This window comes from Mugil cephalus, chromosome 2 (genome assembly GCF_022458985.1).
Source record: "Mugil cephalus isolate CIBA_MC_2020 chromosome 2, CIBA_Mcephalus_1.1, whole genome shotgun sequence".
Classification (NCBI taxonomy): Eukaryota; Metazoa; Chordata; class Actinopteri; order Mugiliformes; family Mugilidae; genus Mugil; species Mugil cephalus.
Window position 1 is genome coordinate 3574810 of NC_061771.1, and position 26277 is coordinate 3601086.

Sequence of the window (26277 nt, forward strand, 5' to 3'; positions counted from 1 at the left end):
TTCTTCTAGCTACGAGAGATTATATTAGATATAGTTAACTTAGACATATGGAGTTTTCTCTACATTAATGATGCAGCCTCATCCTGTACAAAGCCTATGTTACTGGTCATTAGCTGAACTGCTATCACTAGTACCATTCTGAGGCTCGCAAGCTCCACTGAAGCCAGTAAAACCTGTACCTTTCTCACTGTGAGAGGCCAAATTAGTAATGCAGCGTTTATTCAGTTTTTTGTATGTGATGTGTGTGTAAATATGTATGTGTTTCTGCGTGTGACACACACCAGGTATGGGCTTTGGGCAGATTATTGGTGTTGGCATCGATCTGATGAATGGTGAAGAGTCTGGGTCCAGCAGCTCCTGCAATCAAAACACAAACCTGTCTTGAAAAATGTCTGTATTTAGATAAAAATGTGTCCACCTCATCACAGATGTGTGAGCCAATAAGATCTGCCATCTCTCTCTCAAAATTACAGAGCTGCAATTTATTTGAGAATAATCTGTATCAACAAAGTTCTAAAAATGAATCTCTATGACTGTTAGGAAGAGAAGCTGTGTGTGAAGTGTGAAGCTTCAGTTCTCCAAAGTTGGGCTGAAACAGAGTCAGGTTAAATACCTTGTAAAGCCTTGAAACCTTGCAGTGGAACTCTAGAGGAGCCGGTGACAAACTGCAGCAGCCGGGCCCTCCTCTCCTCGTCAAATGACTCCACAGCTTTCCAAAACCACTTCACAATGTTGCTGTCGGGGGTGCAGTGCTTCAGGCGGGTGTTGGACTTCCAGTCAGATATATCAATCTTCCCCAGGCCACACACTATCAGCTGAAAGAAACACTCATTTAAGTCAGCATCAACACAGAACAGATGATGACTGGCTCCTCACTAACCGCACTCAAAGACACTGTGGACGTTAACGCTTAAGGGCAACAAAACATTGTGACGGTCTCTACCCACTGCTTGACCTCCTGCCCCCTGGGAGGCGATAAAGGTCCACAAAATCTCACACCACCAGACTACTGAACAGTATTTACCCAAGTTTGTTTTGCTTAATAAACAATAAAATTATAAAATATTAAACAAATATTTATTATGGTATTACTTCTGAAAATGAGATTGTGAGTGCATGTAGTAGAGATTTGTTTTTAATTTGTTTCATGTATGTTTATATTTTATTCCTCTTTCAAGCACCACTATGATGGTATATTGAAATTTCATTCCATCATGCATTAAGTGACAATAAAGGAGAAGATATATGAAGAGTGGGTACTTCAGAAGGTGAAATAAGAAGTAATTCAAATAAACATGATATATACAACAAATGAATGGAAATGAATTCTCCTGTACCTCCAGCTCCTTCTCATCGAAGGCTTTTAGCAGGTGCTGTGGAATAACTTCATTAAAGCCTTTCTGCAGAGCCAGAAACTGAGCCTCGATGCCATGGAGGAAACGCCAGTTCACATACAACCTGTAGAGAACAGGCGTGAGCAGGGGGACCGGAAACACAAGGAGGCGTGAGTCAGTTTAAACACATTTATCATCTTGACACTAAATTAAAAAGCCTGATAAAGACAGAGGAAAATGCGACAAATGTACAGATTGAAGTTAAATATATTTGTGTGTAGCATGTTGTCTGTGTGTCCCGCTTCGTACCTGACATACTCCTTCTTGGTGTCTTCTGTTACGGAGATACTTTTCCCATTGGGCTTGAGTTCATGGGGGATGATTTCTCCGTAGGCGTTATGCTCTACACAAAAAGTATGGTCCAGGACACCAGTGATATCATTGTCCCTGAGAAGAGAGAAGCCAAAGCATTTAGACAAGAAACAGTGCAGTACTTTATTTTGTTCACTTAATTTATGTGGATTTGGTCCAAAAACTAAGAATGGGAAAAATACCCTTCCCTCATTCACCTTCATGTGATGTGTGAATTACTACTAAACAAACAGGAAAAGGGATTATTTTATTAAAAAAAAGATGTTTGGTTGCTATCAGACTGAGGCAGAGACAATAATGAAATCTGAAAACACTGGCTGGCAGCAGAGGGCGCTATAGTAAAAGAACTGGTTTGGTTGTTGAGGACAGATTTGTATGAGCATCCTAATTATGTGTACTCTGAGCTATATTAATTATTTATGTGTATGTAAGATTTATTTTAAAAATAGTTTTACCTTCCTTACCACTGCTGGACTACAGTTACTTCAAAATAAGAGCTGGATAACATTTGAGCATAATTTATTCAGTTGAACACTGATGAACACTGACTTTACTCTTGTTGTACTATTTAGCTTTTGTTTGCCAGTTTTCAGAAAACATGTGCTGCCTGGAGAAAAAACAAAAGGTCTTACAGAATCCAGACGAGGCTGTTGTGCAGGTCAGGATCGACAGATTCCATGTCATCTAGCGTGATCGGCTTTCCCAGCAGCTGTTTGTAGAAGGGCAGAGTGAAGCCTCCGTCAATGTAGTGGCCGTGAAACACTGCCATGCCCATGATGCGACCCACAAAGTGAAAGTATGACAGGTGCTCCTGTGGATTAAAAAGAGGACAAGTGAAGGCTTTCATTCATCCATCCCGCTTATACGGATTCAGATGATGACAGTTACAATGCAATTAAATTTCACTTCTAACTAATGACTAATATTTCTCACACATGAGTTTAATAATAAAGAACAAGAAACAATTCATACTGGGTTGACAGCAGAGTCTGGGTTGATCTGCAGAGTGTAGATGTCATCTCTGGAGTACTGGAACAGGCCGTAGTAGGGGTTCAGCATTTCATGGGACAGCAGATACAACCACTCCCTAACAGACGTACACATTCAGTGTTAATGGAATTCATTCAAATATCACTATAACAAGCATAAAAATAAATGAATGCAGATCAGAATCCTGTGAAGAATTACCTTGCTACCCCACCATAGTCCAGTCCTTCTTCTCCTCTGAATTTGATCATCAGTCTCTTCCAAAGATCTTTTGGACGCATCTTCATCACCTGCCGGTATGACTCCTACGATTCAATACATACAGTACATTTAATATTGTGTAGTAAAGCAAACAAGACTGCTCTCTATAACAGGAATTCATTCTTGACACTGCTATCTTTGCATTAAGGAAAAACAATCCAAAACGCGTTTGAAGAAAGGCAAGAAAGACAACTACACTTGTAGAATTTCTACTCATCCGAGCAGCTTTTTCATGAGTGGTGAAACATTTTCAAGAAATTCTACAAGTCCAGTTGCCTTTCTTCAAACACCTTTTGGATTACCATGACCTGGATGACTGAGAACCTTCACAGACTTAAAGGGAAAATACTTTTTTTCATGCTTGTATGTATTACATGGTGTGTAAAGTTGTGTACTTTTACAGAGAAATGATAGCTAAGGAACACCAGTGAATCACCATGTATGGAATGAAGACTGTAGTGATAAACCAAATCCCCCCAGACTGTGCTCAAAACGTTACTTAGGGATGTCACAATGAGGGGGATAGTGAAACTAAGTTACAATGGTTGTCATATGAGGAGGGTCCTCACAAAGCCTGGGAGTTACAACTGTATTCACACCAAGTTTTATACAATAAGAAAACTATTACTGTACTGTCTATCAGTTAAATAAAATATATACTCCATTTAAATAATATGTATAGAAATAGACATGATGAAAAACTGAAGAACAGCTAACGTGCAATGCCAAGAGAAAAGGGGATTACACTTGTTGAATTAGTTATTTAAAAAGGTGTGACTACAGACTCTATATCAGTATCAGATCAAATCACATGCACACGGTGCTGGTGGCGAATTGCTTCGGTTACTGCATAAAAACCTCAAGTGGATCTGCAGGGCAGGTTTTCACACTTAACTTTCTCCTTCAGCAGCTGTCACGTCAAAGAAGGATGAAGTCATATTTTACATTGCTAAGCTTGTAGTTATGAAGTTATGTCTGGCCTCAAATACTTGCCACTGCAGCCCCAGCTCCTTTCCTCACCCACTCCCATCCCCTCCCCACACCCTGATCTCTGTAGCTGCTGAAATCATCCAGAAAGAATGCCTTTGCCTCAGTAGGACAAATGACTAGGGGAGCAAAAAAAAAAAAAAAAAAAGAGAGGCAGAGGAGGAAAAGAAAAGGAACAGAGAGAGTAGTGCATTCGGCTGGAAATGATAAAGGCTGTAAGCACTGTTACTCCAGGGTTATTTCTGGTGTACATTGTAAATGGGGTGAAAAAAAAAGTAAAATGCAAGAATTTTGGTTTGCACATTACATTTTTAGGTTAGAGTGTCGTATTTTTGACTAAACAATTGCACTCCTGAATTGTAATCTTCCACAGAAATTAGGGATCAGTTGAACAACGTTCACGATCTGTGAAGAACGGTGGTGTTTGTGTTCCTTTTGCAATCTAGGATGCATGACCGTTCTCCAGCTACTGCTAAAGCAAATGCAGTGTAATCATCTTGTTCAATTATTTGTGTGTGAAAAGGAGAAAGAGAGAAAGCTTCGTTCTCCATTCAGGTGTGCAGCGTACCTCAAAGATCTCTTCACGGCAGACCTCGATGCGACAATGGCCAGCCTGGGGTTGCTGCTGAGAAAGCTCCTGTCTCAGAATCTTCAGCTTCTGTACCAGGTCTCTCTTGTATTTTGGCACCGTCAGGCACTCAGCCTCCTCAGGTAACTGGGCTGGAGACAGAGCTTGCTGTGGGACCCCAGGACCACTCTGGTCCTTTATCGGAACTGGATGACTGGAGGGATAGTTGGAGGAAGATCAACAAGGTATGAAAGGATGAAGGAGGGACGTAATAAAAGGGCAGGGCAGGAAAGACGGGAAAAAAAAAGAATACGTCAGTATGTAAACACTCAATTTAATTTTCTTTGTCCTGAGTTGGCCTTACCTAAGGGCAATGCCCATGTGGTGAATCAAAGCTGTTCTCAATTGTACAACTGGGACAATATTATAATTTTTTGACTCTGGTGGTAGTAGCAAACTCGACAAAAATAAGGGTAAGAGAGACGACCTGTGGAGAATTCACCAGAGCCTCTACCTTGCTGAACTTTTTTTTGTTTTTGAAGTTTTGCATGACATTCCCTCCGAGTCCTCACTCTCAACACTGGTCTCGAAGTAGTGAGCACTAAACAGACCTCTAAGCCCTCAGTAAATCGGTTCCAGATCTGTGGACAGACTGGGCCGCTGACCAGACATTTGGTAAATATCACCATGCGGAAAGATAGAGTGAGGAAGATAAACCTTAAGTAAGCAGATAGAGACACACAAACACACAGAGGAAGAGAAAGAAAGAGGAGAGTGGTTTAAGAGGGGCTGGCGCCTCTGGCTCGGTAAACTGAATGGTCAAGTCGATGTGTTCTCTCTGTTTTCCTCCACTGCACATTTCTCTTTCACGTCAAAACTTACTTAATGTTTAGAAAAAATACTCTAAATCATTACTCCAGATGTGTCTCTCTGTATCCGTCTTTGCTCCAAGGCATATTTGCTTCCTGTCTGAACAATAAAGAAGCTCAGTGTTACTGTAGATTGCCAGTAGGTAAACCTGTCTACCAGCAACTACAACTGGACCTTCGATCATCTGGCCACTGGAGCTGCCACCCATAGAAACTTCAGAAGAGTTCGATACAATCTAAGTCAATGTGACGGAAGGTGAGTCTTCTATTTCTGGCCTCTTCAAGCCCTCACTGTGGTGTTGGCGGTGAGATGCCTGGGTGGGCCTCGTAAAAACATAATCCATCTCTCCCTTCAGCAGGACAACAGCCCTCATTTTCCTGTGAGGCGACGCTGAGCCAGCAGAAGACTTGTGTAAAAGAAGCTACTGTCCTCTGCTGGGAGTGGAGTGTCAAGGCTGCTGCTGACCAAACAAAGGCAGCACATCAAGAGGTCTAAACTGGTAAAAAGAATGGGAAGGCTTTCTAATGTAGCAACACATAGCCACCCACTTCATCCAACATCCTTTGTACAGCTGGCTCCTCTGGTTCAGTGGGTTGAAAAAGGTCTATCTATCTATTTGGGCTTTCCAAACTAAACGGGTCCAGCGTTTCGCCAGTCTATCCCTGTATAATCAACTCTGCTGCTATTTATTTTATTGGCAGGCGCTGGGACTCCTAGCATGTCAAAGAAAGGGTAAGACTGCAGCACAGCAGTCTTAAAAACCACTTTAGGAAGGAGGAGGGGAAGAAAAGATGCCTTAAAACAAAATGGAATGAGTTGCTTTTGGCTGGAAGACTAGAGAACCATATAATAAAACGTAATTTCAGTGCACTTTTTTCTTCAGTGGGCACAGTGTAATTAAAAATAAGTTTCAACATAGTTCATCGTCTCTAGTTACCAAAAAGTAAATATAGAAAATTCAAGCAGTGCAAATCTGGAATGGGGCAATGGTTCCTATTGTTGTGGCATTACTGTTATTCCAATGATGAACATACAGGAGGAAAAGAGGCTGTAAAACTAGGATAAAATGAAGGCCTGGATGACCTGCACCTGAAACTGTAGAGTCATGACAGGCCCGTCGTGTACGTTCAGTGAGAGAGTACAAAGATGCAGGTTTGTGTGTGTGAGAAAGTCTACTTGGCAGCTGGCACTCGTGGGGTTGTAATGAGTGTTGACTAAGTGTAGTGGTGTTAAAGCCACACACCCACCGTGCTCCCCACCCAGCCAGGAAAATCAAAGGGCCCTTTAAGGGTAGATGTGCTCTAAGTATCGGCTGGTGCCAGGCTTTACACTTTTTACACTACCTAAATTACAGGAAAGAACAGAGAGACTGACCAAAAAATGCCACTGTTGTGCGCCTTGCCAGTGAACGCGTGACCTCTAACATTTATCCCGAAAGCAAAGCTCCCACATCTGGATGCTTCTGCCTTTGACAAGAGTACATGAATTGAAACCAGCCGCAGGCAGACTGTGGTGATGAGAGGGTCTACCGTCTAAAATATGCGGCATGTAAAGAATGTTTTCCAAGAAAAAAAAGTTTGTTAAATTTTACATTCCTGATGATAATACACTTTCTGGTTTCTTTTGACTTTTCAGCACTCTTCCTCACGATACGTCCCTAAAATACAAATTATAACGTATACAGCAAAGGAAAGCAAACAGGCCTATTACACCAACTACAGGTCCAATACACAGTCAATTCACATGAAACTAAGTAGAAGCAAAAAGAGTGAAATTATTTTTTCTATGCTTTTGTTAAGCCTGTCCTCCTCTCTTCACTCTTATACATAATGCCTTTAATGCACCACATAGAGACAGAACATGTATCTTGCTATATACACTGTTTAGACAGTGGGCATTCACTGAACTGTCTAGTGCGAGGTTTAACAAATTCAGTATAATATATCACATACTGCAGATACTGCACATATATGTGTGGGATTTTTTGCTGACCCAATAATTTGTACAGTATTTATCTAAATATACCACATGCATACATTGCACCAAATATAATTGTCACATCTTAAGAGCGTGAATGCAAATGTTGATATAAATGCCAGGAAGATTTACTGCCTGGTTGGGAAAATACCTGCTGATGCCTTCTAACCATAAACTCAGGGTCACCTAAAAATACCTTCAACAAACACTGACGTAATCTCTTCAGACAAACACTACATGCTGGTGCAAAGGAAGAAGATAAGTATGTGAGAGACAGTGTGGCACACCGCAGTAATGCAGCTATGTCTGACTGTCTGACAATTTAAAGCCTTCATCAGCTGAGGTCAAATGCAACAAGCCTGTCTGAGTCACATTTAAATCAAGTTGAGTGCTGCAAGATCAGAAGGCTGAGGTAGACTCACAATGTTGTAATGCAGAATCTGTTTCATGTTGCAGACAAAATAAATAGCGTTACTACAGAGAGATCAAAAATGAAACCAACCAATGTTAAACAAGGAGTTATGGTCACTTTGGAGATTAAAATCGAGAAAAATGCCACATGACATAGTTGTTTAGACAATGTCTTAATAAAGGCTAAAATAACTGACATCAGGATCTATAGATTTGTACGACATGCTGAATTTACGAAATTTTGTTAAATTCTGAGTTACTTGCACACTGATAAGCTGGCATCTGATCTGAAAGAGGCAATGGAACCACTAGGCTGATCCTTTCTTAATTTCTACTAAAAAATAAGGCCACACGCTTTTTACAGTCTTTTCTTATTTAATTTGAACTTCCTATAACTATCACCTCCACTCTCCCTAAATGAAGACATATGAAAGCAGTGTAAAAAATTAACAAGAGTAATTGTCTTGTACAGGCTGATGCTACTATTCTTGACATGGTATTTATCTTCAGCATTATGCTGAGTTGGTATTTAGGCAGAAACAATATATATTTTAGTTAACTACTTCACTTTTACAGCTGGACACATTTATATTTCAAATATTTGAAAATAACAATAAACACGATAATTTTTTGAGGTCAGTTACACAACATATCAGTGGGCCATCACAAGTCTAGGTCTTTAAGACCCATAGACTCTGTTGTGATCATATTTAACTACAAAAGGTCAAATAAAATGAAAGCGCATTTATTACATGTGCTGTAACCGAGACTTACATTGTATTTTCATTAATATGCGTGCATTGTAAATTAGAGCTTATTAATTTTGACCTTTTCCAAGTTTTAAAACTTGGTCTGGACTCTCACATCTTTCCTAATAAGGAGTCAGACAAGCAGTTAATGATGCGGACTGGATAACATAGCTGAGCTTCAACTCACAACCAGACGCTGTTCTGACACATATGGATACTATTTGACCAAATGACCAGATGTTGATTTCCCAAACATGTCTATCGTGCCAGCCGCTGTTATTGCAGGAGGTTTAGTACCAACAGAGCAAAGATGGAAAAATCTCTACATCTCTCTATGTCCCTCCTGTTCTAATTTCGGCCTCAGTCACTGGCAGGGGAAAGATATGGAGACCTCCTCAACTTCCAAAATACTGGAAAACCAGCCTAAAGTTAGGTGTTCATGTATGTCACAGGTTCTGTCGAGATGAAAGACAACTTTACTCAGCTGCTGGGATAACATGTGTTTAGTATTTCCATGAATGGGGTCAGCGCTGTCAGTGGCTGATTATCAGTGGAGGCAGGTTGTTGACAGACGGCACAAACAAGCTGAAAGATGGACTGACAGATGCTGATGTGGCCAGCTGGTCCAAGTGTGTGTGTGTGTGTGTGTTGTACTTGAATTACACCCACATGAAAGTTAACCTTGAGAAGCATGTGCACGTATTTACAATAACACACAGACTGGACCTTTGGAAACGATCACAGTCAGCATTTTCTCTAAATGATATTGTAACAGTGTGTGTGTGTGTGTGTGGCTAGGCCGACAAATCACTTTACGCGGCCTTGAGTATGTATGAAAACAACGATCAACCTGTGTGGGCTGATTGAAGTTTTTATATGCATTTTACAGATCATATACAAGCATGGATAGGCATACAGTTTACGTGAACACACATGTGTTTGTACAGATGTGTGTGTCTGTGTGTGTGTGTGTGTGTATGCGGGTTACCTGAGGTTAGTGTTTTGGCTGTCCATGGCCACACGGGAACCATTTGGACTTGGGCTGCTGGACATAAAATGAGGAGGGAAGGGAGAGAAAGACAAAAAGAAGGTGAATGACAGAGAGGACGATTAGGGCGCCACAAACAGCAGGGGACAGGTTTAAATGATAAGACAGAAAGTATAGATAGGACAAATGCCACAAAGGGTAAGGGGAGTAGAAAATAAGAAGAATGATTGCAAAGGAAATAAGCAAGGGAATGAAATACCAGAACAATCATTAGCGGACACACAAGACAAAAACATGAGATTAACAACAGGAAAAAAACAAAATAAAAGGTGAGATAAATTATGTCATGATAGCTACTATGCAGAAGCAGACATTGCTGGTGCATGTATGACTGTGGTGCACATCAAAAACAGGTATTCTCTCTTCCTTCGCCTACTCCACACACTTTGTATAGTTTTGTCTACTTACACAACTAATACGATGAATGTGATAAGCTACTTTTAAAAACCCAGAGCGGCTTACATTCCTGCAAACAATCTGCAAATATGAGAAGGACGGAGAGAGTTTCTGAATCTAAACCAAACTCAGCAGCACAATATCCAAGGTGTGGTCAACATTCACTGAAGATGAAATAATGACTATGTTTAAGCTTGGCCTGAAAGACCATATTATCTGTTGTGTTTCTTTTAGCAAAAGTGGCCCTATGTCCTCTTCCAGTCTTTGCATTTATTTTTTACAAAGTCAACTCATTGATGAGGTAATGTTTTACTAATGTGTATGTGCGTTTCATCTAACGTTGTGTGTGCTTTTGATAGTTCGATAGCTTTGTGTAAATGGCCGACCACGGTAACACAAAGCAAAAACTTCCTTGCCAGCGCATATCTAAAACACAGCCAAGGCCTTGGGGGCTTAGGCAGTGACTGGTACACTCACTTGAGCACTCGATGTAGGTTAGCAGACAGTCGGGGGTCAGTAAACTGTGTTGTTCGATTGTTGTGGTCGACAAAGTACACCCGGCCAGTGGCAGTGTTTCTGATCTCCCAGCCTGGTGGCAGTGGGCCCAGCTCCTCACAGTTTACATTGCTTAAGTCCCTGAACAAACAAACAGAAATGGTTAACGACAATGATTGAAAAGGAAATTATACTGAACTGAACAGGTGCATCCACCAAAAGACACAACAACATAATTAATTGAGCACTTTCAGAATAAAATGGCAACGTATCCTCCTGACAAGAATAATTGAATAACAGATATAGTTTTTTTCCCACCAGCGTTCTTTAAATACTGTCAGAGGTAAGTAGTAGTAGAAGTAGTAGTAAGTAATCACTGAATCTAAAACAAATCTAATTAATTAATTGTAACGCAACAGTGTTGCCTTTGGAGAACCGAGTGAAGAACTACTTATAGTTGGCCTGATTGAAAGCAGAACCACTGGCCTGTAGTACGTTCAGCTCAGCATCTATCCAAAAATGTCCACATTGGACTCAGGGTCATTAGTTTGGCAGACTCAGACTTGAGCCTCACGTTTGACTAAAGACTTTTTATAAACTTCAGCTGGAGTAATGAAAGGATTAGGTCTGACTCAACCTTCTCCAGTCTAGTTTGATCTTGTCAGTTTTGTAAAAATATGTCAGGCTTAATATAAAAAATAAATACAATGCAGGCAGTGAGCACTTTGTGGATTTATCACATTTTAGTACAATGTGTTGTTCATAATCATGGTTGTATTAATAGCTCTGAGCACCATTTATAAAGGGTCAAGTATGTAATACCAATTGACAGATTAAAGACAGAAATATTGAGGAGTTACCTGGGCACCCGGGGATCATGCCAAGTGCTGACTCCAGTCTGTGTGTGGAGGAAGTAGACCTGGCCCTGCTGAGTTGTTCTTTGCTCTAAAACAGAGAGGAAATTGATATGAATTATTATGTCAAAAAGGCAAAAACACCACTGAAGCAAGCTTTGGACTGTTCCTAGGAGGGTTGTTTTGTATTCCAGATGGGTACTAGCATGGATAGAGAGTTTGTGTTCTTTGGAGAAGGGGAAGTCTGTTTATAATTTATGTGGCAGGCTAACTGCTGGGACACTGTTGACCTAAGAGTTTCTTAAGGTATGTGCCAATGTAACCAATTAGTCTTTCTCAAGTATCCAGTAGGCTGATCCCAAGAAGATAGGGAAAATAAAATAAGGAGGGAAATTAATCAAGTTCAAGACTTCCATGAATGTTTTTTCTTGCTTGATGCATCCTAGCGGGCTTGTTTTGATTAAATTTAGTGTGCATTGTTGTATTTTTATTAATGTCCAAAAACAAAACAAATGGAAAGTGAAAGGTTATCACTAATGGCAAATCATCTAAAAGTACATACTGTATTGTTTACAGTATATGCACTAAGGTAACCAAAGACAGCATGAAGAAATCCACAGAGACTGACCCTCGTGTGTAATCATCAGGTTGTTGGATCTTTGGTTCCATCCAGGTCACGGATAAATGGAGGGTGTGAATTTTGGAACGAACTGTGTGCTGCACAGACATGCTGTTCACGTATGTATATTCACCAGCTAATCCGTCACCACCCCACACCCCAACTTCCTCCTGGCACAACTCATTTCCTACCCACCTCTCCCTCTTTCTTCCCCTCACGCATTCCCTCTCTCCCTCTCATTCTCTCTCAGACTCTCTCACCACACCCAGCCAGTGGTTCAGAGGGTTCAGCTGAAGAAGAAAGCTCTTGAGCTGTTGGGCATCAGTGACTCACTTTGTCCGACCTCACTGGATAGAGCAGGACCTTTGAAAGGGGGCACAGGTCCAGCAGTGCCATTCCAAATCACTGGCATGCAGTGCCACACTTAAAATAATAATTTATTTTACAGACTCGGTGGCTATTGTGGGGTGCAGTGTGGCTGACTGGGAGAAGTGCACTTCTTTTTCAGAAAAAATAAATAAAAAAAAATGTTCCAATCTTGGAAAGTACACTTGCGTAGGTTATCCATTATTTTCCCAATGCGTGTGCATGTTTCAACTAAAGCCAGCTTACAAATTACAGACAGAAAGAAATAGCCACTAACATAAAGTATATTCAAGGAGCTAAACACTGAGCTATGAAAAACATTTATTTTCGTTGAGCTTCTCTTCGTTGTGGGAATATTAGTCCGCAAAGCCAAAACATTCCAAAAGTGCAAGTGTTGAGAGGAGACGGGAGAGGAGGAGGGGAGAGAAGTGGAAGAATAAATGAGTGGAGAGTAATATATTAACATACACCAAGTGATGATTGTAGTTGTCATGGTGTGGTGCTGTGGGAAAGGGGGAGGGTGTAGTATATAAAATGTGAATGAGCCCAAGAACAAGACAGGAAGACAGTGAGACAATACAAAATATCACTCTCCCAACAGACAGGACAAAAAATAAGTCGCTACAGGCCACAAACAGGATGCAGCCTTTGAGCAGAATGTTATGTTATGGGATTAGCTGTACAGGCATATTTGACCAAAACTGACTAATTCCACAGTGTTTCAAAGAAACAGCTTTTAGTGTCAAAAATGGTTTTGTAGAACTTGAGCTCTAAATCAGTGAAGAGCTGATGTGTGGAGATGCTGTGTCGTTACGCTGTCTCTCACCATATCCCTCAGGCAGGTCAGGAGGAGTGTGCAGGTGTGTTCGACTCATGTAGTTGCGATGCCGCTGCGATCGAACCCTTCTCTCCTGGATGCGCTGCTCGCCCGGAGGACCGCTGGCTTCGGCCCCATTAACAGGTGTCATCACTGGTGTGTTCTCGTCCACCACGCAGCTCAGCGGACGTCCTGAAGGGCTGGAGTACTCTGACGCTGGTCTGGGACAGAACAGAGGGCAAACTTCATGTCTATGCAGGCTGAGGTCCTTCATGTGTCAGTGTTCTCATTAGTGTTAATATCCCCGTCCTTCTCTTTTACACTGAATTTTCTAAAGATATAACAGTCAGATAAAACATTTTATAACAAATTAGACATGTTGGTTCCGTTTTTTGTAAATGTGAATAAAGGGTTTGCTGTCAGGAGACTCATAAATGAGCTACTAACAAGTGGTCCGTTGGTGGTGTGTGTTTTGGGTTAGGTGTTGCAAGTTGATCTCTTCATGCGACGTCTAGACATTTAAGAATAGCGCAATTTTTGCAAACCAGCCAGTGCCAAGAGCCCTCAAAAAGATCCATGTATGTATGTATGTTATGAAAATGGATAGACTTTAAAGAGCTCAAGGATTATGAGTTGCATAAAAGCGAACAGAAAGTCCTCATAAGACTACAGCCTGCGTTCCGGACTTACAAACAGATATCTGATAAGTAGAGACAAACAGACAGACTGGCTTACTGACACTTATTTTGTGGGTGTGTGCAGTCTGTTTGACCACTGTCTGGCTGTCCAGAGTTACTGACGCCTTGGCTATCTAAAGCCGTGGGTCCTCAACCCACAACCCCTCCGCACACTCTTCCTCCCACCCATTTCCTCCTTCAGGCTTATTTTTTTCCTCAGCTCTGCCGCCACTTTTACTGGTCCCATCTTCATGTTCTACTAACATGTCCATTATCTGAGCCAGTCTTGCCCCATCGACAGCTTTTACATTATGTGTCCTGCTTATAATTTATTTTCTGTCCTAACATGTTCTGTCTGCTATGCTGCCATAGGTGACTAAAGAGGTGTAGTAATATTGGTGAGGTGGTGGAAGGAGTTATTTGCTTAGTTGCCTAATGGCTTCACTGATATGGGCCAAGAAGGAAGGCGACAGTTGTTCCTGCAGCAACAAGAGCCAAGTGCGGCTTGGCTGCCTGACTGGCTTGTTAGTTTATTTAGCTCTGTGAGTGAGTGTGTGTGTGTGTGAGGGAGAGAGGGGAGAGAGGGAGAGAAAGAGAAAGAGAAAGAGAGGGAGAGAGAGCGAGAGGGAGAGAGAGTGTGTTGGGGTGGGGGATGAAGGAAACTGACAGCAATTCACTGATTACCAACAGACTGTTATTGTTGAGTTGTGGGTGGAAGCTTTTTTTCCGAAAAAGGAAGTGGGGAAACAACTTACACGGACCCCCCACCTGCTTTTTGTCAAGTTTGCTACATTAGTATGACTGCTGTACCTTAAATACACAGTAGGAAATTAGGAATGACAACAGCCAAAGCTCCCATTACTTCTAACCTATCTATTTTATATGGGTTAAGGATGCCAATTTGAGCGTTTCTAGAGATTTACCTGGTGGGTCTCTCCCATTGTGTGGTGCGTGTGATGTGGTTCAGGTACTGTATCCTTCCAGAGGCCGTCCTCCTCTCTTCCCAACTGTTTCATGCACATAACAGACGAGCAGGTTAAAACACGAAATAATGCAACATAAAAAAAAATGACAACCAACTGCAAGAGAATACTTATTAACAATACTATCAACACGGTACCCTTCACTTTATACATGGGATATGAAACTCCCCAATAGTAATCCATCCAACATGCTAAACGTGTCTTACAGGCACACAAAGTCATTACAAACATATTCAAAAGTAGCTCCGTGTCCCAGTACAAAGCTCCACACACTCTAGTTCAGGTTGACTTATTACTGAGCTATCTTGCGAGTTCAAAACGACTTCTTGTAATAGCTAATCATTAAGAAAAGCCTGTGATAATACTGACCCATCAGGTAAGTCATTGTCAAACAGGCGACTGCAGTCCACCACAGGTCCTCCGGTCCCGATGCGATCTCTGGACTGAAGACTTACTACAAAGTCAAGGAAGATGGTGCATCACTGATATTTTACTCATTATATGGCTCAAACATGGTGCCATATTGTATCTGTACTTTTATACTTTACATGTGTCTTTAAGCCCAAAACCAATAGCAGACAACCTGACTTTGTGAATCAGTTTGTAAGCACGCACGCAGAAATGTACACGTACACTATATCTGTGTTTCTTACCTACTATCTGTCCTCTCACAGTATCATTGTCATTAGGGCCCAGCTTATTCAGGTCCAGTCTCTGATCTGCAAACAACGCACATAACTTTTAAAAAATGCACATGGATTTTGGGAGTATTCAGACTAACATCATTGTAGGATAAAGGAAATGAAAAGTCTGTCTTGACAGAGGTGTGGTGTTTCAGGCAGTATCCACAGCAATGACTCAAATGATGAAAGAAGACTATTGCACCACAACATATGAAAACCCACATACTGTTTATTTCAAACATTTTAACTACTGGATTTGGATAGTGGACTTCGACAGGCTCAACAGCAGCTGCAAATTCAGTAATTCTGGTGGTACATTCATGTTTTAAAGTTAGATTTAAGGTAAACAACGAGAAACGGTCCCTCATCAGATGAGGTGAGAAGAAAAGATTGTGGGCAACCCCTCCCTTTTTGAGACACTCCCCTCTGGCAGGAGGCCGTGGTCCATCAGGACAAAAACCTCTCGCCACTAGAGCAGTTTCTTCAACTGGCCCCTGGTCTCTTATCCTGCTCTACAGAAACCACGCGCTGCATCAAAATAACGTAACCAAAATGTCTCACTACATTAATTAAACATCCATCTGTCCATATCATTAACCTTTTACTTTCTCTTATACTTTACATTGCAAACATTCACAATTTATATTTGTGTGATCCAGGTAACCCATAGTTAAGTAAAGTATTTCTATTTGGAAAACAGCTGTTTAGTGTCAAGTAACAATAAAGAAAACAGATTTAAGTCTTCAGGCGCCACAAGATAAAAGACAAAAAGACCAACTGAAATTTGTTAAGAATCTGCTTCTGAATAAGTAAGAACTCACAGTCTGCTCACTTACAAGTGGTAAAAACAGGCAGCACACAAAGATAAAATGAGACAAGAACAAGATCCCGATCCACACACATGATGGACATATACACAGTAACTAAATCCTACAGACACCTGTGCATAATCAGTCCAATTGACAAGGCGCACAATATGAGTGCATAATGTCAGTGTAGATTAGGACAAAAGGGGATGGTATTTATCGTGTCTTAAGTTTGTCTGTAATATTTTGAACGCACATGAAATTAGGAGTATGGGCTTATGCAAAGACTAAAGAATCCTATAGCTTGTTCCCTAAAGTGTGTGCGTGTTTGTGTGTACCAGTGCATCTGTTCCGGATACGTGTCTAGACTAAACAGGGATGGTCTAAGCCTTACATGGCCAGAATAGTAAGCAGATTTTCAGAGACAGAACATTTACAGACCTTTAACCACAAGCCCTCACCGCACCATTCAGTTCCTCAGAGCTATAAAAACTGTGTGCTGCAAAAGACTAAACTACATAAATGTGTGTTAGTGTGTAATTGTAGGCCCACGGGAACATGTTTAAAGGTTTCTTCATTTAGTCCATGCACACCTGATTTGGCATGTGTGCTTACTATACGTTGGTATGCATATGCAAGAGCCTTAGTATCAGCTGCACCACACAGAGGAAATCAGCCAGTCTAATCAACCATTACATAAACAATATACATAACAAACACAGAGAAGCAGCAGGGTTCAACCTGAGGTAGACTAACATGTGTCGGCACTCATGTCATTATGAAAAAATGGTGGGCTGCGTTAGTGAGTCTGCGGGTACAGAAGTGAGGCAGATGACTTAGAGGTTTATGTCTGTGATGCTACAGCAGGAAATGGAGCTCAGAGCAGAGCCAGACAGATTTCTACTAAACTAGACAAGCACGCTGGATCCCCTTTTTGCAAGTCTGTGCAAGAGCATGTGTGTGCATTGAGGTGGAGGGAGGGGGGCTGCTTTGTGTGTTTGTGTTGGATGACAAAGTGTGCTATGTGTACAAATATGACTTCTAGGAAACTGGGCAATTCCAGTAAAGTCTTTTCGTGTGTTTGTGTTGTTTTATTGTTTGTCCCTTTTCGCACATACTGGTTAGACCACAGACAAGGGACAGTTCATGCTTCTGCAAAATACAGGACACATATGGATAATGTCAAAATTGGTGTCTTGTCATACATTATGTCTCTTTGTTGACTTTTAAAGTTAAAGTAAACATTTGAAGCATAACTGCAGCTATATTGTGTGTCTCTGAAAGCTGCAGGTAAATGTAACTCGACTGTCAGTCAGAGCAGTAAACGTGGTGGGCATCAGGGTGGATTCTGTGGCAATTTTGACACTGTAGTGGTTATTAGACCGGTGTGGAATAGGAAGTAAACCTCATGAGCTAAAAATGCCATTTATGAGCAATACAAAAGAAGCATAACTTACTATCACTATTCTGAGCTATTTCTTTAGTTTCACCGTTTGAAGCTGGTGTAAAAGGTCATTACATCGGGGCCAAAAGACAGAGCTGCCTGATCACAAGTATTTTCAGGTAGACAACTCCCTAAGCGGTTGTGGGGCATAGAACTGATTGATAGAAATAAGGAAAAGAAGGAACAGGATAGAAGGCCCAAACGTTCTTTGACGTGTGCATTAGCATGGGATCACTTTCTGGTCAAGGAAGGATTATCACACATCATGAAACATAACAGCAACTCTCTTCTGTTTCTTTGACAGAAGATTTTCTATCCCTGTGAAATGAATAGTGGTCATATGTCTGCAGCAAGAAATATTTCTGATATGCACTAGCTGGAGAAGTTGCTTGTGAATTATAGACATAAATTGTATAGCTGGTATAGAAGCAGCTGCAAGTTGGGGCACAGCTCATGCTACACATGTAGAAGCAGGTTTGCTAGCTATCAAACTGATGCAACCAGATAAAAGAGAGGCGCAGGACAATCTCCATTTCACAACCCAGACAGCTATGAGCAGGATGTGTGAAAAAAGGCTAACATTGTTAACCTAATCTGTTTAGTTATTCATTCTGTGTTTTAAGAGCCCCCCCCCTCACCTTTTGTACGAGCTCAAACTCAAAGGTTAGGGTAAAGGACGCTGTGTGTGACCAAACACCAGTGGCCTGTTTTCAGGGAATACTCAGAGACAAACATGCACACGAAAATAAAACCAAGTACTTACAGCCTGTGTCTTTGAGTCGGTTGATGGCGTTAGACAGGAGGCGGACACAGCCGAGGAAACCTGCGCCCTGTTTTTTGTGAATCTTCTTGTGGTTCCATACACTGATAGTAATGGAGTCTGCCTTTCCAATGTATCTGATAGGGGACGAAAAAACAGTGAAAGAAAACAGATTAATCCAACTGAAAAATTTGAGACTCTGCGAGACTTTGTGTATGCTTGTGTGTACAGTGGCGGCTCGAATAAAGAGTGTGTACTCCCTGACAGTACACAGCGAGTTTGTGATATACACGGTGCAATGAGGCTGACTGGCAGATTTTAAAGTGACTTGTGTGCAAACACAGAGTTAGTTCAGTCTAGTCGTGGTTGAAGACCAGAGGAAGTCCCTGTGATGTGCTCAACCACTGTCTGAGGCCAAGAAAGCTCTCGCAGTAAGCACGCATTTCACACATTTCACACAACATACAAATACACAATCATACATTCATTGTCACACACACTGTAATTTCAGTGCAGAAGCTAATTTATATGCCCAGTTCAGCATTACAAGAGTGGGACTTTCTTACTGAAAATATCAAAGCATATATAGGAGGTTTGGAATGTAAACCAAGTGATTAAAGTTAGAAAACTGATGCTGTTGAATGATCAACAAATTTCAGACAATAAACAATGCACCTAAATCTATATAGATAGCAACAAGACACAATGACTGTAATATCTCTGGGGGTGATGGTAAAATACAAATACTATTCCATAACAACCAATCTTACGGGCTAGAAGAAATAAAAGGAACGTCTGCATCACACAGTATGGTAACGTCAAGCGTTTCACATGCAGTTCCCTGATTTGTATTTCCAACAACAAATCTACAGTGTATCACTTTTAATCCTACTGACAACAGAAGTCAAGGTGAAAAAAAATCTTGGGTCAAATCCAGATTAGCTTTCCAGGACAAACTAATTCCAGACCTGCAGGACTCAAACCTTTTCTTGCCAAGAAACATACATTACTCTGGGAAACAAAGCCTGAAATTCTTTTTAGATTGCACATATTTTAGATTAATGTTCTTCAGACGTTAACATCTGTGAAGACAAAAATAAATCAAAGTACAGATTGTATACACAGTGCTGCATTAAAGTATTTGCACTCCTCAGAATTTTCTACATTTCTGCATGAAAATGAAATTTCAGTGGACTTACACACAACTCCTGAAAGTAGACAGAGAACCCAATCAAACAATTAAGTAAATGAAACAAAAGTAAGCGCACCTCTAGGACTATCAATCATTTCAAGTCCATGTTAGAGTTCATCTGTTCAGAAATGCTTTTAATCAATGTAATAAGACTTTGAAGAAGTTTAGAATCCACAGTCAGACCAATAGTGAACAAATGTGTTGCTGTAGAAAACTGATCAGAAGTTACCAGAGATGTTTATTTCTGCTCAAGGGGTCACAAAAGATACAGAAGACAAGAGTTCATTTAGTTTCGGACCTCAGATATGTACAGAGTGTACATTTTTCTTGAGTAAATAAAAATATGCCTGTTTAATTTGTTTGACTGGATTCTCTTTGTCTACTGTCAGGACTTCTTTTTGTCTTCATGTAGACAATTCTGAGGGGTGCAAATATTTGTCAGCAGCACTGTATATCTCACTCGTCCGTATCAAGTGCCGCGATCTAGTTTTTTGCAGCTGAGTTGATGCCATAGCATTCTTTGGTTACCTTGCAGCTACACTGCACCATTTCAAATGTCCATTGTCCATGATCCATGATCAAAAGCCCATTTCACTTGTGACCATGCTTGGTCATGAATGACTTACCTCCTCTTAAAGAAAATTTGTTAAAAAAATGCAACCAACAACATAATTCATAGTAACTACTGGGTACAATGCAAATGTATACAAATGTTCCCCAGCTTAAACCAGATAAAACAGAGCAGTGCTAGTGCCAATGATTTTTATTAATCATGAGGACAAATAAAATCTTAGTAAGAGAGGATGTTAGAGTACCACAGGCTCTCATATGAAGGGACAGGGTATGAACAGCACAATATGTAGAGATATATTCAGAGTGAAAACAGTGGGAGCAGTGAGCAAATTTAATATTCCAACTTTCCAAAATAAAACCTACGTACTACGAGTTCATGAACTCAACAGTTTTTTTTTGTTTTGTTTTTTGTCGTCAAGTATTTTCTGCACAGTACACCGATGTCAGATGTAGAAAAGCAATTGCAGGGTGTCTATGACGCATCAAAAAAGGCATCAAGCCCCTTGTCAGTATCATCGTCATGTGGAAAAGACCACACCTCCCAAAGCTGGAGGCTGCATATGGGGGTGTGGTGGGCTGGCAATCTGCCAAACCCACACTCCCATCTGCTTTCTGTGGCATGTTAGCCATTTCCTGAACCAGAGGAAGAGGCCTGGGGTCGCTGGTGGGGAACACGCTCCTCAGAGGGGGGAAGAGAATTATGCAAAGAGGGAGGGGATCTGAGGTTGATGTTGACATTGAAAATGAAAGAAAAAATAAAGCTAGCTGTGTAAGTACTTGCGGGAAAATGACAAAGGCATTAGACATATATTAGGCATTCAGCCTCTGTCCTTTGAAATTCTGTATTCGTTTCCCTTCTTGTGCCCCTTAAGGCTCATTCTTAGACTTTACTGCATATTTCCAGTTCTTGCTTACTAATCCCTCATGTTTAGTTCTTTTATCACTCTCACCACTGCATAAGGTTGGTTGCCAGTGGGTCCTTTGGGTCCTTTGGGGTGATCACTCCTTGTAATGGCCTGTCGACACACCTCAGTTCAGAGCGCACAGCCCCAGTAAAATCATTCCTCCCGAAACTGACTCAAATACATAGATTCAAACAAGCATGTGTGAAGTGTAATTTCCACCCCGTCACTTTTATTGTCCATGGCCTCTGAGCCCAATGGACAACAAAATGGACCATTCAGATATGCTTTTATATTTCTCAGACTGCCAAAAAGTAAAAGTAGAGTTTCCTTGGTGACCCATTCAGCTGCGCAGATGTAGATGTAGATTGATTTGTGGGTAATCCTGAAAGCTCTAAATGTACATCAGACACATTTGTTTCACATGAGGCCAGAAATTGCAAAAATTTCTGTCAGTCCACCTCCGATTCACAGCGAACATTTTTTCAGGAGCTAAGAACTTTAATAGCAAACACAAAGTTATTATACCCAAAATAAACTGAACCTGTCATTTGAGTAAGAAGAAATTAATATCAAAAGGAGTTGGATCTTTCCCCATAAAATCTCATATGGATATGTCTTTAGTGAGGCATGTGGTATGGAATGTCTAATGTCACTCTACAAGATGTTTTGTTGTCACGTAAAATTGCTCACAAGGTTTGATGGGTGTTTCCTTACACAGAAAAGAGCAACTTAATCTACATTCCTGATACTCTCGTCATAGCCCTTCTGCAAAAAGCCATTCTAGCCAGCAAAACCAGCTTTGCTTTGACAACAGTGCTTTTTGTACCGTTTCAATTCTTGGGTGGTGCATGACTTCATATATAAATCCATTGTAACTACACGCCTTCAGACAAAAAGGGCAAAGGGCATACAACTATGAGTCAACACTGGTTCACAGCTCTCTTGCCGACTTACAGATCATAATGTTGATTCCACTTTGGGTCCAGCGTGTTTCTCACAGTATCTGTAGAGTGGCATTGTCCTGAACCGTCTACCACCACTTTTGCAAAGGGGTCTGGCAACCCTGCAAAGGAAGACAGAGACAAGTGAAGAGTTTTCGTTTTGCAAAACATCACCAATACCAATATGTTCAAAGAGAAACTGGCACAACAGAATTTTTAACCCTCAGTTGACTCCTTCATACTTGGACTTTACATAAACACCTATTAAGGTTATATTTCATTTCTCTTTGCTCCCTCCCTTTTGATTTTTGATCATCTGTTATCTATTAAAAGACCAGTATTACCATTCAACACATGCTATCTGAAATATAGCAGCATCTGACCCACATTTAATATGTGCACAGATGTCTATGATGACCCATTCAGGTTGTCCACAGAAGCACATTTGGTTGGAACCATTAAAAAGTTACTTGTCTAATCATTCCGTTCGTCAGCTGGAAACCTGATAAAGGTTTCTTCTTTGTGTATCTATCTGGTGGTTTCTGTATCGGTCTGTCAAAGTGTGTCTGTGCATTTTATGTGTCAGAGTTATGCATCTGGGTACAGATACTTCACACAAGTTAAACCTGTTCCGTCACTTTCATGTTATCTTAAAACATTCTTCCTTGTGACTTTGTGTCGCCCGTTGCATTTTATTGTTTTTACGAAGCCATCACACTCAAAGTAAAAGGAACTGATGCCCTGCTATTGTGATTAATGTGTAACATGTCTCTAAATTACATTAATAATAAGACAGAGAATGTCCTGATAATTTCAAGTTGAATCAAAATGGATATTAGACAGGATGTAAGATAGGATAAAGAAAGCAACTATAACTTTGTTTGTATATAGAATAAATCTACACATGTTTGTGTGTCTTGTGTCTTTGATCCCTACAAGTTCCATCTTGACAAGGGGCAATTACAATCAATAACATTATTTAAATTTGATCTATTAAAGTCATTTTGGCCAATCCTTTTGCCCCAGTTAATCTGACTCCTATCACAAGAATTTAGGTTAGCAGTGTCTCCTCTGTGTGCCGGGTTTCCTATTGTGTGTAACAAACAGACAGCTCTTTCCTTTACAATATAGCTTCAAGAGGTAGCAAGCTGCTATTGCCGACAATGCCCATTCTTATGCACAAGGGAGGAAATGGGACAAGAATAGCAAAACAAAAAAAATAGTTTTTACTTACGAAAGAAGTCTTTCTTTGCCAGATTCTTTGCACACAGGACTAGAGAAGAAGAAATACAGAGAGATGTTAATAACAGCTTGAAATGAGATACACAGATAAGATTAAAGCACATATAAAATGTATATTTTCTCACTCTCTTCACACACAAAACAATTCATTAATTGTTGTGAAATTAGAAATTTTCCAGTAAGTGTTCCCTGTAGAAAGTTAAAGAATTTCACAAAAGTGAAGGTGAGGTGGCATCAGTGTGAGCACAAAGGACTTGAAACAGTCAGAGTTCTGACAGTTTTTTTTTTTGCTTACTTTGTCCTTAACTCAAATTAACAAGGTATCTGTTAAAGTGATCTGCTGAGATGAGCTAGAGATGTTGGTCACATTATGGCACATTTGACCAAGTTGCATATGAAATTGGAGTCATAAAACGGTAGTATACAATAACTTGCCAGTTCATTAGGTACACTACTGAAAATGTTGGAACGGAATGAAAAAGGCACGCAGCTCTCACAGTAGGAGGTCAGATCCAGAACTGCTGGCAGTGCGAAAGCACACCAAGGCGGGTCGACCCAGGACTGAAAATCCTGTGTCAACCAGCTATTTTCAATATGAAGGCAGTACAAGATGGCTGCTGACCGAGGAAACCAGCTAGTCGGGAATTTTTTTCATGTTGTACTCATATGAAACACATCAGTATGGGGCAAGTCTGTCGTATCCCGTCTTTCACCAAGCAAGTGACCTTATCAACACACCAACGGTTTCTAAAATTGAATGTGTATAAAATTACAGTTGTAACTGTGTAGGCTAAACATGTTTCCCTCTGTCACTGTTTCCATTACAAGCCCTTCTAATCTACGTCATTCTTTATTGGTTTCTATCTCAAGTTGTAAAACCTGACAGTTTCTGTTTAGTAGTAGTCTTTTGGCTTACATATTAGTTTGTCCATCCTCACTGTCCCTTCATGGGCCAGGAGAACAGTTGAGAGACTCTCGTTGTAAAATATTGAACAGACAAGCACTCTTTCTTGTGTGAAGCAAGTCCATGGGGGTTTGCATCACAGACAACATACAATAGCTTTTCAGAAGAGTGGGACAGTAAGAGAGTCAGTCTATGCTTGGCTTTGTTCTGTCTTGTCTTATTAGCTATACATTGCATTTCCTATTTCCTGTCATTAATGTCTTGTGGTATGTAGTAGCATACTAAAAAAACATTAAGATGAACTGAAGCGGACCAACACTTTGTTTGGAGCTAGCTACACAATCCTATGACAGTTACAGAGTAAGACAAAGTAGGCCAAGCATTAAGAATCGTGGGCAGTGGCAGAGAAACAGTGAACGTAAGACACATAAGAGGGAGTTAAATAAGCACTGCAAGCAGACCGACCAACATCCTAATCGCTTGTCAGTCAGTGACTCAGAGTCTGTGCTAAGCTTTAATCAAAAGGGAATAAATGAGACCAATAAAAAAAACTCAAAAAACAGTGTTTAGTCTCTCTGTAATTTATTTTAATTATCGCTCTATCCATTGCTGTATTTACTGCTTTCCATTTGCGGTCTTTGCCTTTTCAATTTATTATTTAAAAGGGTACAGCTAGGATCAGACAGTTCAATAGGATCAAATGCAAGTCACATCCTTTGCAGCCTTGCATCATTTCCTGCCACTGCTCATTTACCAGTAGACATAAATATCACATGTTAGCGCTGATGCCTCCCAGCGAGAAGGTCTGGGGCCTTTCTGGGTGGAGTTTGCGTGTTCTCCCTGTGTCCGCGTGGGTTTTCTCTAGCTACTCCGGTTTCCTCCCACCTCCAAAGACATGCTCGTTCGGCTGATTGGTGATACTAAATTGACCCTAGGTCTGCGACTGAGTGCGAATGATTGTTTGTCTCTGTGTTAGCCCTGCGATGGGCTGGCGACCTGTCCAGGGTGGACCCTGCCTCGCTCTCGCCCGATGCCAGCTGGGATACGCTCCAGTTCCCTCTTCCATGCTGTGTTATGCTGGAGAGGCATCAGTAAGACAAACTGATACAGAAGGTGGTAGGAGCAGAGCTGGCGTTCCTGACATCAGTGGCAGACGAAAGGACCTTGAACAAACTCCAGTCCATCATGAACAATGTCCACCACCCTCTACATGACACCATCAGGCAGAGACGCTCATTCAGAGACAGGCTGATGTTTCTGTTCTGCTTAAGGAGAGGACGTTTAGGCAATAGGACTCTAAAATGCCTCCGTGTGAGGAACTGGACACTGGCATTATATATATTCATATTATTACATAACTTAAATATCTTTATATCGGTTTCTATGTGATGAAGCTACTGGACACTGAATTTCCTGTACTGTATATTAGCCAGTGCTAATATACGGTATCATGCTGTAAAAATATATTTTTTTACAGTACGAGCCTCTTTTCGATAATGAGCTTTGAATAGACATTGTCGTTTCAAAGTTGTCAGTGCAACATTTCAGTTTTTTTTATGCGAGCCTCGAAATGCTCATTTTACGTTGCATTTTAACCTTTAATGTGAAGAAGCTCGACACTGACCAACATGACACAGTTGATTCACAAAATGAGCAAACACACAAAATCAACACATAAACTACACTGACTGTGCCAAATAAATGAGCACTAACCATAAGCATGGCAGGGGAACTTACAATGCCAAAGTCAACACTGTGGGTTCAGGCCAAGTCACAGGCAGCCAGAATAACCTCCCATGTGACAAAATGGACGCCATGTTGTCAGTGGACAAGTGAAAAACAGAAGATATAGAGGCCTGAAATGTTGGCAGAACATTTGTGGACAGAGAATGTGACCCTGCCAAAAAATTGAAGTTGGTCATCATGCTAGCGCTAATGCCTTGCATTAAAAAAGTTTGTGCCTGTTTTGTATGCATGTAAATGCCAGCATTTTGTCTTTGAGTAAAACCATTCTGTGAAACAGGCTGACAAAAGAACATGGATTTTATATCTATAT

The 26277-nt window shown here is 40.8% G+C and overlaps 1 protein-coding gene across 2 annotated transcripts in view; it reads right to left on the minus strand.

Moving 5' to 3' along the window:
• The window catches only part of LOC125003825 (E3 ubiquitin-protein ligase SMURF2-like), a 46357-nt gene that overhangs the window by 3296 nt on the left and 16784 nt on the right, over positions 1-26277 (minus strand). Inside the window, exons 2-19 of one of the 2 annotated variants that reach the window (XM_047578038.1) lie at positions 23310-23348; positions 22089-22197; positions 18468-18601; positions 15425-15490; positions 15141-15225; positions 14712-14795; positions 13121-13332; positions 11316-11400; positions 10438-10596; positions 9505-9558; positions 4510-4723; positions 2895-2998; positions 2679-2793; positions 2339-2517; positions 1644-1781; positions 1338-1458; positions 614-815; positions 282-357 (exon numbers count right to left, since the gene is read on the minus strand). In XM_047578038.1, coding sequence (XP_047433994.1) covers positions 282-357; positions 614-815; positions 1338-1458; positions 1644-1781; positions 2339-2517; positions 2679-2793; positions 2895-2998; positions 4510-4723; positions 9505-9558; positions 10438-10596; positions 11316-11400; positions 13121-13332; positions 14712-14795; positions 15141-15225; positions 15425-15490; positions 18468-18601; positions 22089-22197; positions 23310-23348 — 2176 coding nt within the window. Of the gene's footprint in view, positions 1-281; positions 358-613; positions 816-1337; positions 1459-1643; positions 1782-2338; positions 2518-2678; positions 2794-2894; positions 2999-4509; positions 4724-9504; positions 9562-10437; positions 10597-11315; positions 11401-13120; positions 13333-14711; positions 14796-15140; positions 15226-15424; positions 15491-18467; positions 18602-22088; positions 22198-23309; positions 23349-26277 lie in introns of both variants that reach the window. The other variant, XM_047578037.1, reaches the window with a different exon arrangement.